The sequence below is a fragment of the Mastomys coucha genome, unplaced genomic scaffold (assembly GCF_008632895.1).
Source record: "Mastomys coucha isolate ucsf_1 unplaced genomic scaffold, UCSF_Mcou_1 pScaffold21, whole genome shotgun sequence".
NCBI lineage: Eukaryota > Metazoa > Chordata > Mammalia > Rodentia > Muridae > Mastomys > Mastomys coucha.
Genome location: NW_022196904.1, coordinates 54,892,971 through 54,906,235, shown reverse-complemented (window position 1 = coordinate 54,906,235; position 13,265 = coordinate 54,892,971). Strand labels below are relative to the sequence as shown.

Genomic DNA, 13,265 nt, shown 5'->3' with positions numbered 1-13,265 from the left:
CAGTTTCCAACAATTAAAGAAGCAGCAATGAGCCAGAGTAGCTGAAAGGGCAGGGAATGTGCTCTGTGTTGGGAAGGCAGGTGGGGGCCATTTCTAATCTGATGAGTCCCTCATTCAGATGCAGCCATCAGCCCATAGCACACCGATTTCACTACACTTGATCAAATTCTGAACCCTGGACTCACTCCTGTTAACAGAAATTCTCAAGCTGCCTGCTCCTGTGTCTGCAGCAGCCCACCCCATCCCTGTACCACATGGTACTTCCTTCCACACAGCCCCTAACATTGTCACTGCCTCCTGCACTGCATAACCCCAGAATTGTAATTGAGTAGATCCTTACTGTTTTGCTCTCCTGAAACAGATCGTTCACTGCTCACCTGTTTTTGAGCCTGGATGCTCTCCTGTAGCCCCAGCCTTTGCTACCTCCTAGTCTCTGATGGTCCAGTTAGAGATCATCTGCTTCATGAACGCAGAGCCCCTGTTGCCACACTGATTGGAGGAGTGTATTTGCTACTGAAGCTGTTGTGCTTAGCTGTGTAAAAGTGACTCTTTGTTTCTTTCCTCTTACTTCACTGACATGCTCTGGGAAGGCCCAGAGCCCATGCAGAGTGGCTCATTTCACACCTATAGATGAAACAGTGTCTCAGGGCAGTTCCACAGAACAGGCAGTCTCTGGCAGGAGTGACCCAAGGCTGGAAAGAGAAACAAGTATTAGTACTTCTGATTCAGAGATCCAGGCAGACAGCACATGTTTTATTAAAGTGTGTTTCCCTTGATATTTTTAAAAGTGGCATCCAGTGTACATGATTGCCCCACAGAATATTCTGGAGCTCATGGGTAACATTCTTCACCTTTAGAGCAATGTCCTACAAAGTGTGTGGATCCCCTAGATACTGGTGTCCAGAGGGGCCACTGAGCTATAGGGAAGGGTGTAACACATGCCAGCCTGAAGTACTTTGCAGGGCTCAGAACGGGACTTGTGTATGGGGCATGTGCCAAGTGATCGGCACATGATAGGAACTTGCTGAGTGAGCATGCTCAGAGTCTAGCCTTTTCGCATAAAGTGCTGTTTTGAAGCCATGGGGCAAGCATCCTTTAGCTGCAGTGTTTAAGCATTCAAGTCACGGGAGTGAGGTTTCCCAGTGCGAACTATATTAAAGACTTCCCAGGAAGAAGTTTTTAACCTCACCAAGGGGGGAAAAAAATCAAAGGCATCCTGCTTAGCAATGTGGGAAGCAGAACAGAGGACGGCTTCCAAGGTGGTCCTCTCAGAGCTGTCCTTTGTAAAGTATGTGTTTAGTGGTCATGGCTTGGCAGGTTAAACTAGGCATTTCACCGTGAAAAGTGAAGTGTGTGCAATTAGCTCCACTAGCCGCCAGCCATACAAGATCTGGGATAACGCTGCTTTTCTGTGCTTTTCAGTTCTTCCCACAGAGGTCTCACTCTGCCAATGCTGCCTGTGTGACTCCCCACGGCACCATCCTGCACCAGACTCTGGACTTTGATGAGTTTATTGCCCCTCTCCCGCCTCCGCCCTACTACCCTCCAGAGTACACCTGTACACCCACAGCGGAGGCCCACAGGTCAGTCTTCCATTCAGTGTCCTGAGTCCCATGATGCATAAGAAGGAGGAAGACAGGAAGCATCTTCGGCAGGGAATAGAGTAAGAGCCAGTACAGAAACGTGTGCCTCATAAGGACAGGAAATGAAGGAAGGAGCTGTGACCTAGAAATATAGCAAAAAGAATATCTCTTTTCTTTCCTTTTCTTTTCTTTTTTTTGTTCATTGGGGTTTCAGTGGTGAGATGATGGTTTTATTTTGTTGTTATTAGAGATAGAGCCTCACTATACAGCCCCCCAGGGTGGCTTTGATATCTCTATGTGGCCCCCAAATGACCTCATATTTACAATGCTCCTGTCTCAGTGTCCCAAGTATTAGAATTACAGGTGAGCATCACATGGTCTGGCAGGAAGATTTCTGTTGTGTGCCTTTGTGGTGTCACCTAAATGCTATCACAGGCCAACAATGAGCTCTTAAGTATTCTTACATGTGCAAAGCTGCTCCTGACTGACAGTTATCACAGAGCGTGGAACATTAATTAGAAATTTCATCAGCTTTACCATTATTTTAATTGTAAATGGCAGAGCTGAAGTGTTTAATAAAATCTGGACACCTTTCTAGAAGAAAGACAACAGTAAAACCTGCCCAAGCATTCAGGCTTTTATTTCTCAACATGACAAGTTGATCATAGTCAACACTTGGAAAGAAATGTCAGACACGGCTCCATCCTCAGGGGATGACCACGTCATGTCAGACACTGTGCTCTGTCCTCAGGGGATGACCACGTCATGGACTGTTCTGTTTTCTAGGGGTCTCCACCTGGACTTCTCTTCCTCACCATTCAGCACTCTGTATGATGTTGCCATCAACAGCCCTGGCATGCTGTACCCTGCTGAGCTGCCCCCACCATATGAAGCTGTGGTGGGTCAGACGCCTGCCAGCCAGGTGAGGCCCAGGCCTTACCAAGGCCAGTTCCTCTGCATGCTCTGCTCCTTGGCCTGTCCTCTGAAGGCTCCTCTCTCAGACATCATTGACTGTGACAGAGTCACTAGTGGCTGCCCTATGCTGAAGCCTCTTCGAGCAGCATAGGTGTCCCTTGCATAGACTTTAGGATGCTGATTCTAGCTCCAGTCTAGAATCAATATGTAAACTTGCACTTTGAATATGCAGCTTTATCCCTGCAACAGGACACACAGCCCAACTCAGATCTGTCTGCCTTGCATGCTGCCCAGTGTGTCTAGAAAGGTCATAGAAGGAACTGGGACAGCTTCTAACCCATGGCCAGAGCAGAAAGAGCTGGGCTTGTGGACGGAGGATTTAGTGGACCAAGGCCTGCCTTGGCCATTGTTGCAGACATGGTCTAATGGATCTATAAGAGGCCGGTCAGCCCTAGGCCATGAATATGCCTCTATTGCCTGATATCTGGGACTTTGTCTGAGCTATGCATACTGGGGACTCCCACTGCTTCATAGTTTCAGCCATCACCAGGCACTTGGAATATGTCTGTAGAGCTTTGGTTTCCTCATCTGAAAAATGACGAGGGAAAACAGAATCACATTAGCATCAAGCGCATGGGGAATGGAACGGTGCTGATGGGAACATGATAATATTGCATTCAGAAGATGTCTCTGGGTTCAAGCCTTTTTATCTTGGCCATTATTGTTGTCTTTATTGAGTGTGACAGAGAGGTGAGGTCATGGGGCAGAGCCAGGGAGATCTTAAGTGGAAGTTGTAGGGAATGGGGCAGAGGTAGGCACACACAGTCAGGTAGCACAGGCAGTATGTGCTAAAAGCTGGCCCCAAGCATAAGCCACAGAGTTTGGATACCACCACAACATGGAAGATCTACATGGCATTCCGAGTATGTCCAAACTCTGCTCCCTGGGCCCCTGCTAAGCCCTGCACGATTGCCCTAGCACAAGGCTCAGCCTTCTGACATCACCTCAAGCTCTCATCCTGTACCTTGGACATCCCAACAACCTGCAGGGGTAAAGGAGAGTTGGCATTACTCATTCAGCCACTGACAGGAAATGGATTCCATGAAGAAGCTCTGTGGATGGAGTGCCGCCTGTCCACTGTACAGGTGCAACCTCCTAAGCTTCGAAGATAACCACCGCCACAAGGGTGCATCACTTTCTGCGGGCTGAGTCAGGGGACAGGGAAAGGCAGCATGGTGCATGCACTCTGTGAACGGTGGGAAGCATAGGCAGTGTGTTCAGGCTGTTAGCATCACAGAAAAAAGGCTCACCACAGGGATTCTCCCTTAGGCCTGGTCCAGCCTGGTGAATCCCACCTGCCTGACACAGCCAGAGGATCCTGCGTGACAGCTTTGTGTCCACTCCAGCCCTGAAATGCACTGAGTGGCTCAGTGGTTGCAGACAGCAACCCAGGATCATGGCCTCTTTTGGTGTGCATGGTAAAAGTCATGGTGTAGGAACTTCTCTGAGAGACAAAGTAGTTTAGTGATTAGGGAAAGGGAGACCCTGCAGTCTCTCAGCTTGGACAGCCATTTTCCTAGACTTTCTATGCTGGGTAGAACCTCTGACTTAGCAATGAGGTTTATCTTTTCATTTATGATAAAATATGCCAGTGAAGACCTTAGTTGTGATGACAGGATTTAGCTCTTGAGAAGCTCCTAGCTTGTATCTGGGCACCCAGGGCAGATTTGAAAGCTCAGATTTGGTGATGTGAGGAAGTATGCCATGGATTGTCGATGCCAGTGAGCATCGCAGTCCCTCAAAGCCTTGGCAACTGAATCCCAATGCTGGGTCCATTCCCAGGACTTCTGAGTCAAAGATTTGTTAGGGAAGAAGGTTGAGTGAGGAAAGTCAGAGGCCAGTCAGCCCTAGGCCAGAAATGCGCCTCTATTGCCAGGCATCTTGGACTTTCTTTGAGCTGTGTATACCAGGGACTTCCACTAATTCACACTTTCAGCCATCATCAGGCACTTGGAATATGTCTGTAGAGCTTTGGTTTCCTCATCTGAAAAATGACGAGGGAAAACAAAATCACATTAGTATCAAGCTCATGGGGAATGGAACATTCCTAACAGGTCCCAGCTCCTGCTGTTATTGGGACTTTGAGAACTGGAGTAGATCCTTGTGGGAAGGCATGTGGTGAAGGGATGAGAATAGGATGGACCTTAGAGGAAAATGTGGTGCAGGGCCCAGAAGGGGGCAGCATCACCAAACCCACATGGCAGGACCCAGAGGAAGGTACAAAGGGACCAGAGCAAGGTCCTTCATGGATGACAGGCCCTAGGAAGTCAAGACACAACTAGACTGTTCCATCCCGGGAAGTGGGGACCTAGAAGCCATGTCTGCAGTCGTATGTGAGTGATTTCAGTGCTACCTCGGGCAGGAGCCTCTGCCCTCTCCCACTCCTCAGCGAGCCTTCTAGTGAATTCCAGCTTCCTGGTAAGGAGGTACTTTTTGGTTTCCCTTTGTGAGGTGGTACTTGGGTTTTCATAAGAAAGGACTATGTGGATGGATCATGACTCCATGGACCCTTCCCTGTGGACACTGCCAGGGCTGGGTTCTGCTCTGTCAGAGCCTTTGCTTCCCAGCAAGACTTTTAAGACCCCTGAGTGCAGATGTAGGCAATAACTTCAGACTTTGAGTGGGACATTTAGTGCTCCCCCCACCTCCACTACACACTAGAAGGGGATTGTTTCATGTTTTATCACCAATTTTCTCTTTGCCTGAAGAACACAATATACTCCAGGTTAATATATGGCTCTGAGATCAATATGACACGGTTAAGCCACTGAAAAATTCTCTCTTCCATGTGTCTCTTCTCTCAGAGAACTTGGGTAAGAAGGGCTGAAGGTCAAAGCCGTGTCATGTTAGCTTATGTTAGCTCAGAAACCTGGCACCTGCAGGTACTGACACAAACTCAGTCTGCTATGGAGCAGGCCAGGTAAGGGTGTAGCAAATCCTGTGGCTCCCTTTCCAGACCACCTGTGTAGCAGGGGCACATCTGGTGATTATGGGCCTGCAGCCCCCTGGTCAGTTTTCTTTGATGCTCAGGTCTCGGAGCACTTTCCAATTCTATAGTCATCTCTGGGAGTCCAGAAATGAGTGAAACCCATTACCGTCCACAGAGGGAAGGCCGCAGCAGCCACCTGCCCCCTCCTCTAGGGTGGTCCATCTTCCTTGACCAGACTTCAAGGAGCTTCCCCGCTTCACAGCATGAGAGTTTTCTCTGGGTTGGGGGGGGGGTCAGGTTAATTGCTTGCCCTTGCAAGACAAAGGGTGTATAAATTGCCTAGCAGCACTGGTTAGGACAAGGCAAACTAGACAGATGGATACGAGTAAAGTTACCGCAACACACAGGACTAAGGGGGAGGGGGTGCGTAGGAGATGGCAGCACTGGGAAGATTTTTTTTCTTTTCTTTTCTGATGCAAGGTCGCGTTCTATGTTGTCCAGGCTGGCTCTGAATACCTGGTCTCAAAGGAGCTTTCCTTTTCAGCCTGTAGAATATTTGAGATGCCCAGTGTGCACCTGAGAGGATATTTTTAGTCTTTTAACTGAGGGTGCTCATTCAGACCTTGTCCCTTCCTTGAACAGCATATGCTCCCTTCTGGCTTAGTTATAAGGCCAGTCTTCCCCAGGGCTCCAGGTTGTGCTCCTCAGGAGGTCCCAGAGGTGAACCACCAGCCATGGCAGCAAAGCTACTGAGATTGTCCCACTAGAAATGCAGACTAGACATAAACTCACACACCAGGTACCACTTGCAGCTGTGCTTCATAGCTACAGGATATAAAACCATGAATCTACTTCCTTGTGGGATTAACAATCCATGTGATAGCGAGACAGGGACGGTTTGCCTTCTCTGGGACTTTAGCGGGGAACTGCACCTGCCCGTCTGGGTAGGGCTGAGGCATGTGGGAGACAAGGAAGGTCACTCCAGTGGAGAGCACACCATACAGAAGCAGAGTAGAGGGTAGGCAAAGTGTGCTGTAAAGTTCCACGTATCTGAGGTCAGCAAAATTGCTTCAGGATAGGTTGTCTGACCCTGCATATGCAACTATGGAAGTGCGCTTGACAAATTCAGTATCTAGGTTGACCTGACCAGGAAGTACTTGAGGAATTCAGACCAGGTAGCAGAATGGCTAGGAAAGGAAGCTTATTGTGATACTAGAAATTATGAGAAAGGAGATGGGCAGACATCATATTGCCAGCTCTGGCTCTTATAAATTATATGTTCAAAGGAAATGATGTCAGTGTTTTAAAACTGGCAAGCAAGTGTTTCAGAGATAACCTTGAATATATAAAGCTTTCATTCTCCATGACACCTGACCATTGCTCCCAAACAGTAACTTTTCATAAATCTGGTACTCGATGGTTGATCTTAGTCAGGCATGAGAAACACATCACAGAAATAGAGCAGAGTCCCCATGCAGAGCTTACCACAGAGCTGATCTGCCTAAATTCCAACTGGCCTTTCAGTTTTAATGACTGGCCCAAGCGGCATCTCAGAACTAACAGGTCCCATGTTTCGTCCCTTCCTTAGTTTGCTTCTCTGCTGCTTTGACAATACATCATGACCAGGCCAGATGGAAGACGGAAGGCTTTTGTAGCATTCAGTTCCAGAGGCATGAGCTCCACTGGCAGGGAGGGAGCTGGCAGGGCAGCCGAAGGTGCAAGTTCACAGCTCACATCTTGAGCTGCAAGCAGAAATCAGAGCAAGACAGAGACAGAGATGGAGACAGAGACAGAGCTAGTCAGAGGGAGCTAGAAGTAACATGGTGTTTCCTCTCCAAAGCCTACCCCCAGTGACATACTTCCTTCAGCAAGGCCTTAAAAGGCCCTTAAAGTTCCCCCAAACAACTGGAGACCAAGTATTTCTGTGCACTAAAATGACTACAGTCCAACATGCCTTGGGCAGCCCTGGAAAAGTTATGTACCAAGTTTGTCTCTCACAATCTTCACATCCCTCTTCCAGCCAGGATCCCTGTTCATGTTTTTGGGGTTTTGTTGTTTGTTTGTTTGTTTTTGTTTGTTTGCTTTTCTGAGACAGGGTTTCTCTGTGTGGTCGTGGCTGTCCTGGAATTCACTCTGTAGACCAGGTTGGCTTCGAACTCAGAAATCCGCCTGTCTCTGCCTCCCAAGTGCCCGGAGTAAAGGCATGTGCCACTACTGCCCAGCTATTCATGAGCTTTTATTGTTGAACTCAAATGTCAACTTAGATTTCATATCATAAATCTCCCCCTCTCCACAGATGTCCTCCCTCCCCACCCTCTTTACTGCCTCTGCTGTGCTTCTGTACCAAATGGCCATTTTCCCCCACCACTTTGTGCAGTGAGGTAGCCTCTGCCATCAGATTCAAATTAAACTCCTAACACTCTACTCAGACGTGATAGACGCATTCCCAGGAGCTATCTCTTTTCCAAACCACATTTCCTGGTGCTTTATACGGGAGCCAGAGGGAAGTGAGTGATACCCTGCAGAATATGAAGCAAATCCAATTTCCTCTTGACCTTGTCCCTCTGTGGATTTTATTTTTCTTGTTTTATTTGTATTTCTTTATTGCCAAAGCTTTCTTTTTCAGGCATCAGGTTTCTATGTTTCCCTTTCCCTCCCTCCCTCTCTCCCCTCCCTTGTGTGTGTATTTGTGTGTGTGTGTGTGTGCATGAGAGAGAGAGAGAGAGAGAGAGAGAGAGAGAGAGAGAGAGAGAGAGAGAGAGAGAGAGAGAGAAGAGAGTAAGGATTTGATATGGGAAGAGAGTTTTGGAATAAAATAGCCCTCTAGGCAGTTTCTTTTTTGTTATTTAGTAGAAGATTCTTCGCAGACATTTTCAGAATTGGTTATGGGCACATCATGAATACAGAAGGGGAAAAGGTGTGTGTAGATGCTGATGGTGGTGTGAATTCTCCCTCCCTCATTTCCCTCCCCAGCAGGACTAGAGGGCTCAGGAAGAAGAATAGCATTCACATCATTTGCTGCAAATCATATCAGTGGGATGAAAGGCAGCAGAGGCTGCTTTCCCCCCTGGTCTTAGCTTGATTTCCAGCTCTCCTCAGCACCCCACTTCCCCGCCACCAGAACAGGGAGCAGCAGCTCACACCCTTTGTGTTGGTGCCACAGCTGGAGCCACCTGCCCTCACCCCAGCACAGTGTGCAGAGCAGAGATGAGGAATATCAGCTCTCTGATTGAAGTGGCGGGCGACACAGGAGGCAGGAATGTAATTACCTGAGCTGGAATCGGACCAAGCCGCAGGGGCTTGCCTCACCTTCCCCAGTCTCCTCTAGAGCTCATTACTCGCCAGTGTGTCCCCAAAGCAATTCCGAAATAACACAAGAAGTCAGATATTGTTTCCTAGGCTGGTAAAGGGGGAGTATGGATGGGACACATTATGTTTCAAGCCCAGGGCCTGCGTCAGATGCCTGCAGCACAGTTGGAAGAGTTAGGCCTATTGGCTAGAAACTACAGCATGCGATACAGGCAGGGTAAAAAGAGGCAGGAAGCTAGGGGGCTCAGCTGTTTCCTGGGAGGGGGGTCTCCCCAGGTCAGAGTCACTCCAAGAAGAGTCTCCATGGCCTCAACTTGAAGAGAGCTCTCCAAGTCCACACTCCACCAAGTTAGGGTGGATCTTAATGTGATTATCACTGTCATGATGTGGACTGGCACCCTACCCTGTGTGCACCTGGACTTTGACCCAAAAGCTCAGGCAGGAGAGTAGCCTAGGAGCTTCTTGCTCATCCCATCTCCAAGGGAACAAAAGGAAGAAAAGGCAGAAGCAAGTCAAGGAGAGGCTGCAGGTCTATTTGATGTCTTAGTGTTTCTGTCACTGTGAAGAAACACCGTGACCAAATAGCTCTTATGAAAGCAACCATTTCATTGGGGCTGGCTTACAGTTCCAGAGGTTCAGGGCATTATCATCATGGCAAGAAGTATGGTAGTATCCAGGCAGACATGGTGCTGATGGAGCTGAGAGCTCTACATCTTGATCTGCAGGCAGCTAGGAGGAGGGTCTCTTTTCCACATTGGAGCATAGGACCCCAAAGCCCACCCACAGAGTGATGGACTTCCTCCAACAAGGTCACGCCCACTCTAACAAGGCCACGCCTCCTAATAGCGTCACTTCCTATAGGCAGGGCATATTCCAACTACCAGACTTGGGATGTGATCATTCAGCCAGTGCTCATCCCATGCCCTGGCCATGCTCTTATGAAGTAAGTCAGGTCTCATGGCCATTTGTCCCATGGTTTTATTCTTTCTGGAGCCACAAGGAGAGAGAATGAAAGAAGGTAGTTGGAAGGGAGGACTAGCTGTCCTAAGTCCCACCATGACAATGAAGACTCCTTTGTGACCTTTTGTCATAGTGACAGTTTCTATTGCTGTGATGAAACACTATGGCCAAAAGCAAGTTCGGGAGGAATGGATTTGTTTGGATTAAACTTATACATCACTGTTCTTCATCAAAAGATGTCAGGACAGGAACTCAAGCAGGGAAGAAACCTGGAGGCCAGAGCTGATGCAGCAGCCATGGAGGGGTGCGGCTTACTGGCTTGCTCCCCATTGCTTGCCCAGACTGCTTTTGTATAGAACCCAGGGCCATCCCAGGGGTGGCCAGACTCTCAGTGGGCTAAGCCCTCCCCCATCAACCACCAATTTTAAAAAATGCTCTCTAGTCTTGCCTACAGACAAATCTTATGGAGGTATTTTCTCAATATGGGTTCTCTACTCTCGGATGACTCTAGCCTCTGTCGGGTTGACAAAAAAAATTATCTAGCACACTTTTCTTGGTTCCATATAGTGCCCTGGTGGAAGGTGAGTAGGCTCAGAGTAGCCAGGGCCCTGGCAGGTGCTCAGAGTGCAGAAGACCAGGGATAGGGCTTTGATCATAGCAATGATGACCTGTACTCTCTCAATTCTCACACCCCACCCCATAAGTTTATGTGAGAAGAAAGAAATATATGTATATATGTCTCTAATCTTCTCCAGATGAGCCTTAAAACAAACCTGTACAAAAAACCTGTTTTTCCTCAGAGATTTTTTTCCAGGATCCCCGCCCCCATCTCCCAGATATGAAAATCCATATATGCCCAGGTCCCTTATGTAAAATGGATTGCTGTCTGCACAGAATCTACATGTGTCCTTTCCTGTACTTTACACCTAACCAGATGTGTCCGTATGATCTCAGCATAGTACATGGTGCATGGAGACCTCTGTTTCACCCTTTGGAACTCTCTGGGAAGTTTCACCCTGATCATTTGGAATCTTTGCTGATTAAATCAAAGAACTCTGGGGGCCTGAAGGACTGGCTGTGTTGCTGGTGGCTACCTGGGTGTTCTCATGAGAAAGGGTAACGCTCTGTGTTTCTTACTGTAGGTTGCAAGTGTTGATCACCAGGTGGTTGACTCCAGTTCTGGGGACCCAAACACTGCTGCGGACTTCAGCACACCAGGTAATCATACCTCTCTCAGTTTGAAGCACTGCTTGTGTGTTTTCCAAGATCTGTATTTTCTCCTGATTCCTGCCCCTGCCTCCTGCATCTTCCTACTCCCACCTCTCGGCTCTGACTCTGTAACATGGTGTCTTAGCTACAGCATTCTTCCCTAACTTGTATCGTAAGTTGTGTTCCTGGGAGAGCTCATCCTCCCTCTTGGCTGCATTTTGTCGCCTCTTCCCTCTGTGTCCTTTATCCTTCATTTTAGGATGTAGAGTTGAAGAAAAAGTACTACTCAGCTTGAGGTCCACCCTTTCAGGAACAAAAAGGAATTTCTAGGCAGTCACTGACTGCTGATGGTTTGACTCGGGCTTCTTTTGACTTTATGGTGGTAGAAAAGTAACATGCTGTTCAGTAGAAGCTACTTCTAATGCTAAGACCTTATATTTTCACAAATTGCATGACTTATCAGCACACTCCTAGGAAAGAGACTTCGCATTCGATGACTGTGCTCAACCGTAGGCTGCTGTGTATGTTCTAAGCATGTTGAAGGCAGATGAGGCTGAGCTGTGATACTCAGGAGGTTTGCTACATCTGTTTCCCACTTACAGAGGCCACGACTTGATGAGGCTACTGTGACTGAGCTCTTTCCTCAAGAGGAAGCAAGCTAGACTAAGGGGCTTCCAAGGACAAAGCTGGCCAGAGGATAAACTGAAAGTCATGAACTTGACAGTTCTGAAGGGCAAACATGAAAGGACAGATTCCTAAACACATTGGGATCTCCATAGCACTTAGCTGGGATGCAGGAGGAAGTAGAAAAGCAGATGCCCCTCGGCATCAGAGGGGAGGGGAGGACAGGGATTCAGAGATCCCTTTATTGGGGACTCTGTACACTCATAGGGACAGCCTATTTGGAGAGCAAAGTCAAATAATTTATGCCATCTCAGGACTAACCACATTTAGTCCTTGCCTCTAACACAGAGTTAACATCTAAAGAGAAACGGAAAGAAGCCAACCTCTAGGAAGGACCCCTGGGTTGTAAGGAATCCCAAGTTTCTGCATTCAGGAATTCAGAAGTAACCATGTCTCTCTGTTGCAGGGAATTAATAAATAATGAATCCACCCTGCAAACTCCCTTTCCTGCCATGCCACGTTCTTGTGTCGGTAACATCTGGCCTCAACACTAAGTTCCCGTGGGTTCTTGTTATTCTCTCCCAGCTATGCAACATCTCACTTACATGCAATGCTTTACACCTCCACAATCATTCATCTAGCTAGGGCCTAGTACCCGGAAGGTAAAGCATGACTCTTAAGTTATTCTTAAGGCTTTAATATCCAATCAGGTTTATATAATAATAAGGTCACAATTTACTAGATGCCAATACAATAATTTCAGAACCAAATAATAAAGACAATATTCTGACCCAATTAATTTAACCTTGTAAAAACCTTAGCCTGGTTATAACCATGCAGCATCTGACTCGTCCTCATTGTCTGACTCCATGATGATCCAACTCTCTCCTCCTGCTCCTGACCTTTCTCCTCCTCCAACTCTAGCTCCACCTCTCTATTCCTGTCCAAGCACAGGCCCGTCACTGCCCTAATGTGATTGGACAGAGAAAATGCTGCAGCATCTCTCCTCTGTTAACTCCAAGGAGCCATCAAAAGCTTCCCTGGAGTTTGGTTAAATGTGGTTAGAAGGTGATACCATACCAGTTTCCTGTATTCTAGAGTTGGGCTCCACAGCTCCCAACCATGAGATGCCTACACACATTACAAGTTCTTGGGAAAATATGATTGAAAGAGTAGACTCCTTTTCTGGATTTTACATAAGGGTAGGTAGAGTTGGGCAGAGGGATCTGAGTACACCTTGCTCAGGACCCAGTCAGTGAGCTCTGGAGGTGACCAAAAGACCAAGGGATACTTCTAGCACCCGGTCATCTGGTGGTGATACCAAGTACTAGAGGCTTTGGATTGTACTAATCAATACCTTGGAGACCAAAAGGCCAGCAGACGTAACGGGTGAAAGATGCTATTGCTCAGGTGATTGCTGTACCCCAATGAGGTTGGGTCAGAGTCTCTTTTTTTATTGTTTTTTTTTTTTTTTTTTTTAATGTATGCCCAGTTGCTCCAGCTCATTTTTCCTCTTGTACTTTATGAGGGTGTATCTCAGGAGTAGAGAACTTGCCTGTCATATGTGAAGCCATGGGTTCAACTCCCATATTGGAAAGAAAAAAAATAACCAGTTTAGTTGGATATAATTATATAGATCTGTCTCTGGGTTCTCTATTCTGTCACCATGCCATACT

General features: G+C 47.5%; 1 protein-coding gene across 4 annotated transcripts in view; it reads left to right on the top strand.

The window, feature by feature from the left end:
• Positions 1–13,265, top strand: part of Fam189a1 (family with sequence similarity 189 member A1) — a 421,960-nt gene that overhangs the window by 398,943 nt on the left and 9,752 nt on the right. For all 4 annotated transcript variants that reach the window (XM_031386885.1, XM_031386887.1, XM_031386886.1 and 1 more), the window contains 3 exons: positions 1,423–1,583; positions 2,370–2,505; positions 10,899–10,974. In XM_031386885.1, the coding sequence (XP_031242745.1) occupies positions 1,423–1,583; positions 2,370–2,505; positions 10,899–10,974 (373 nt within the window). The remainder of the gene's footprint in view (positions 1–1,422; positions 1,584–2,369; positions 2,506–10,898; positions 10,975–13,265) is intronic.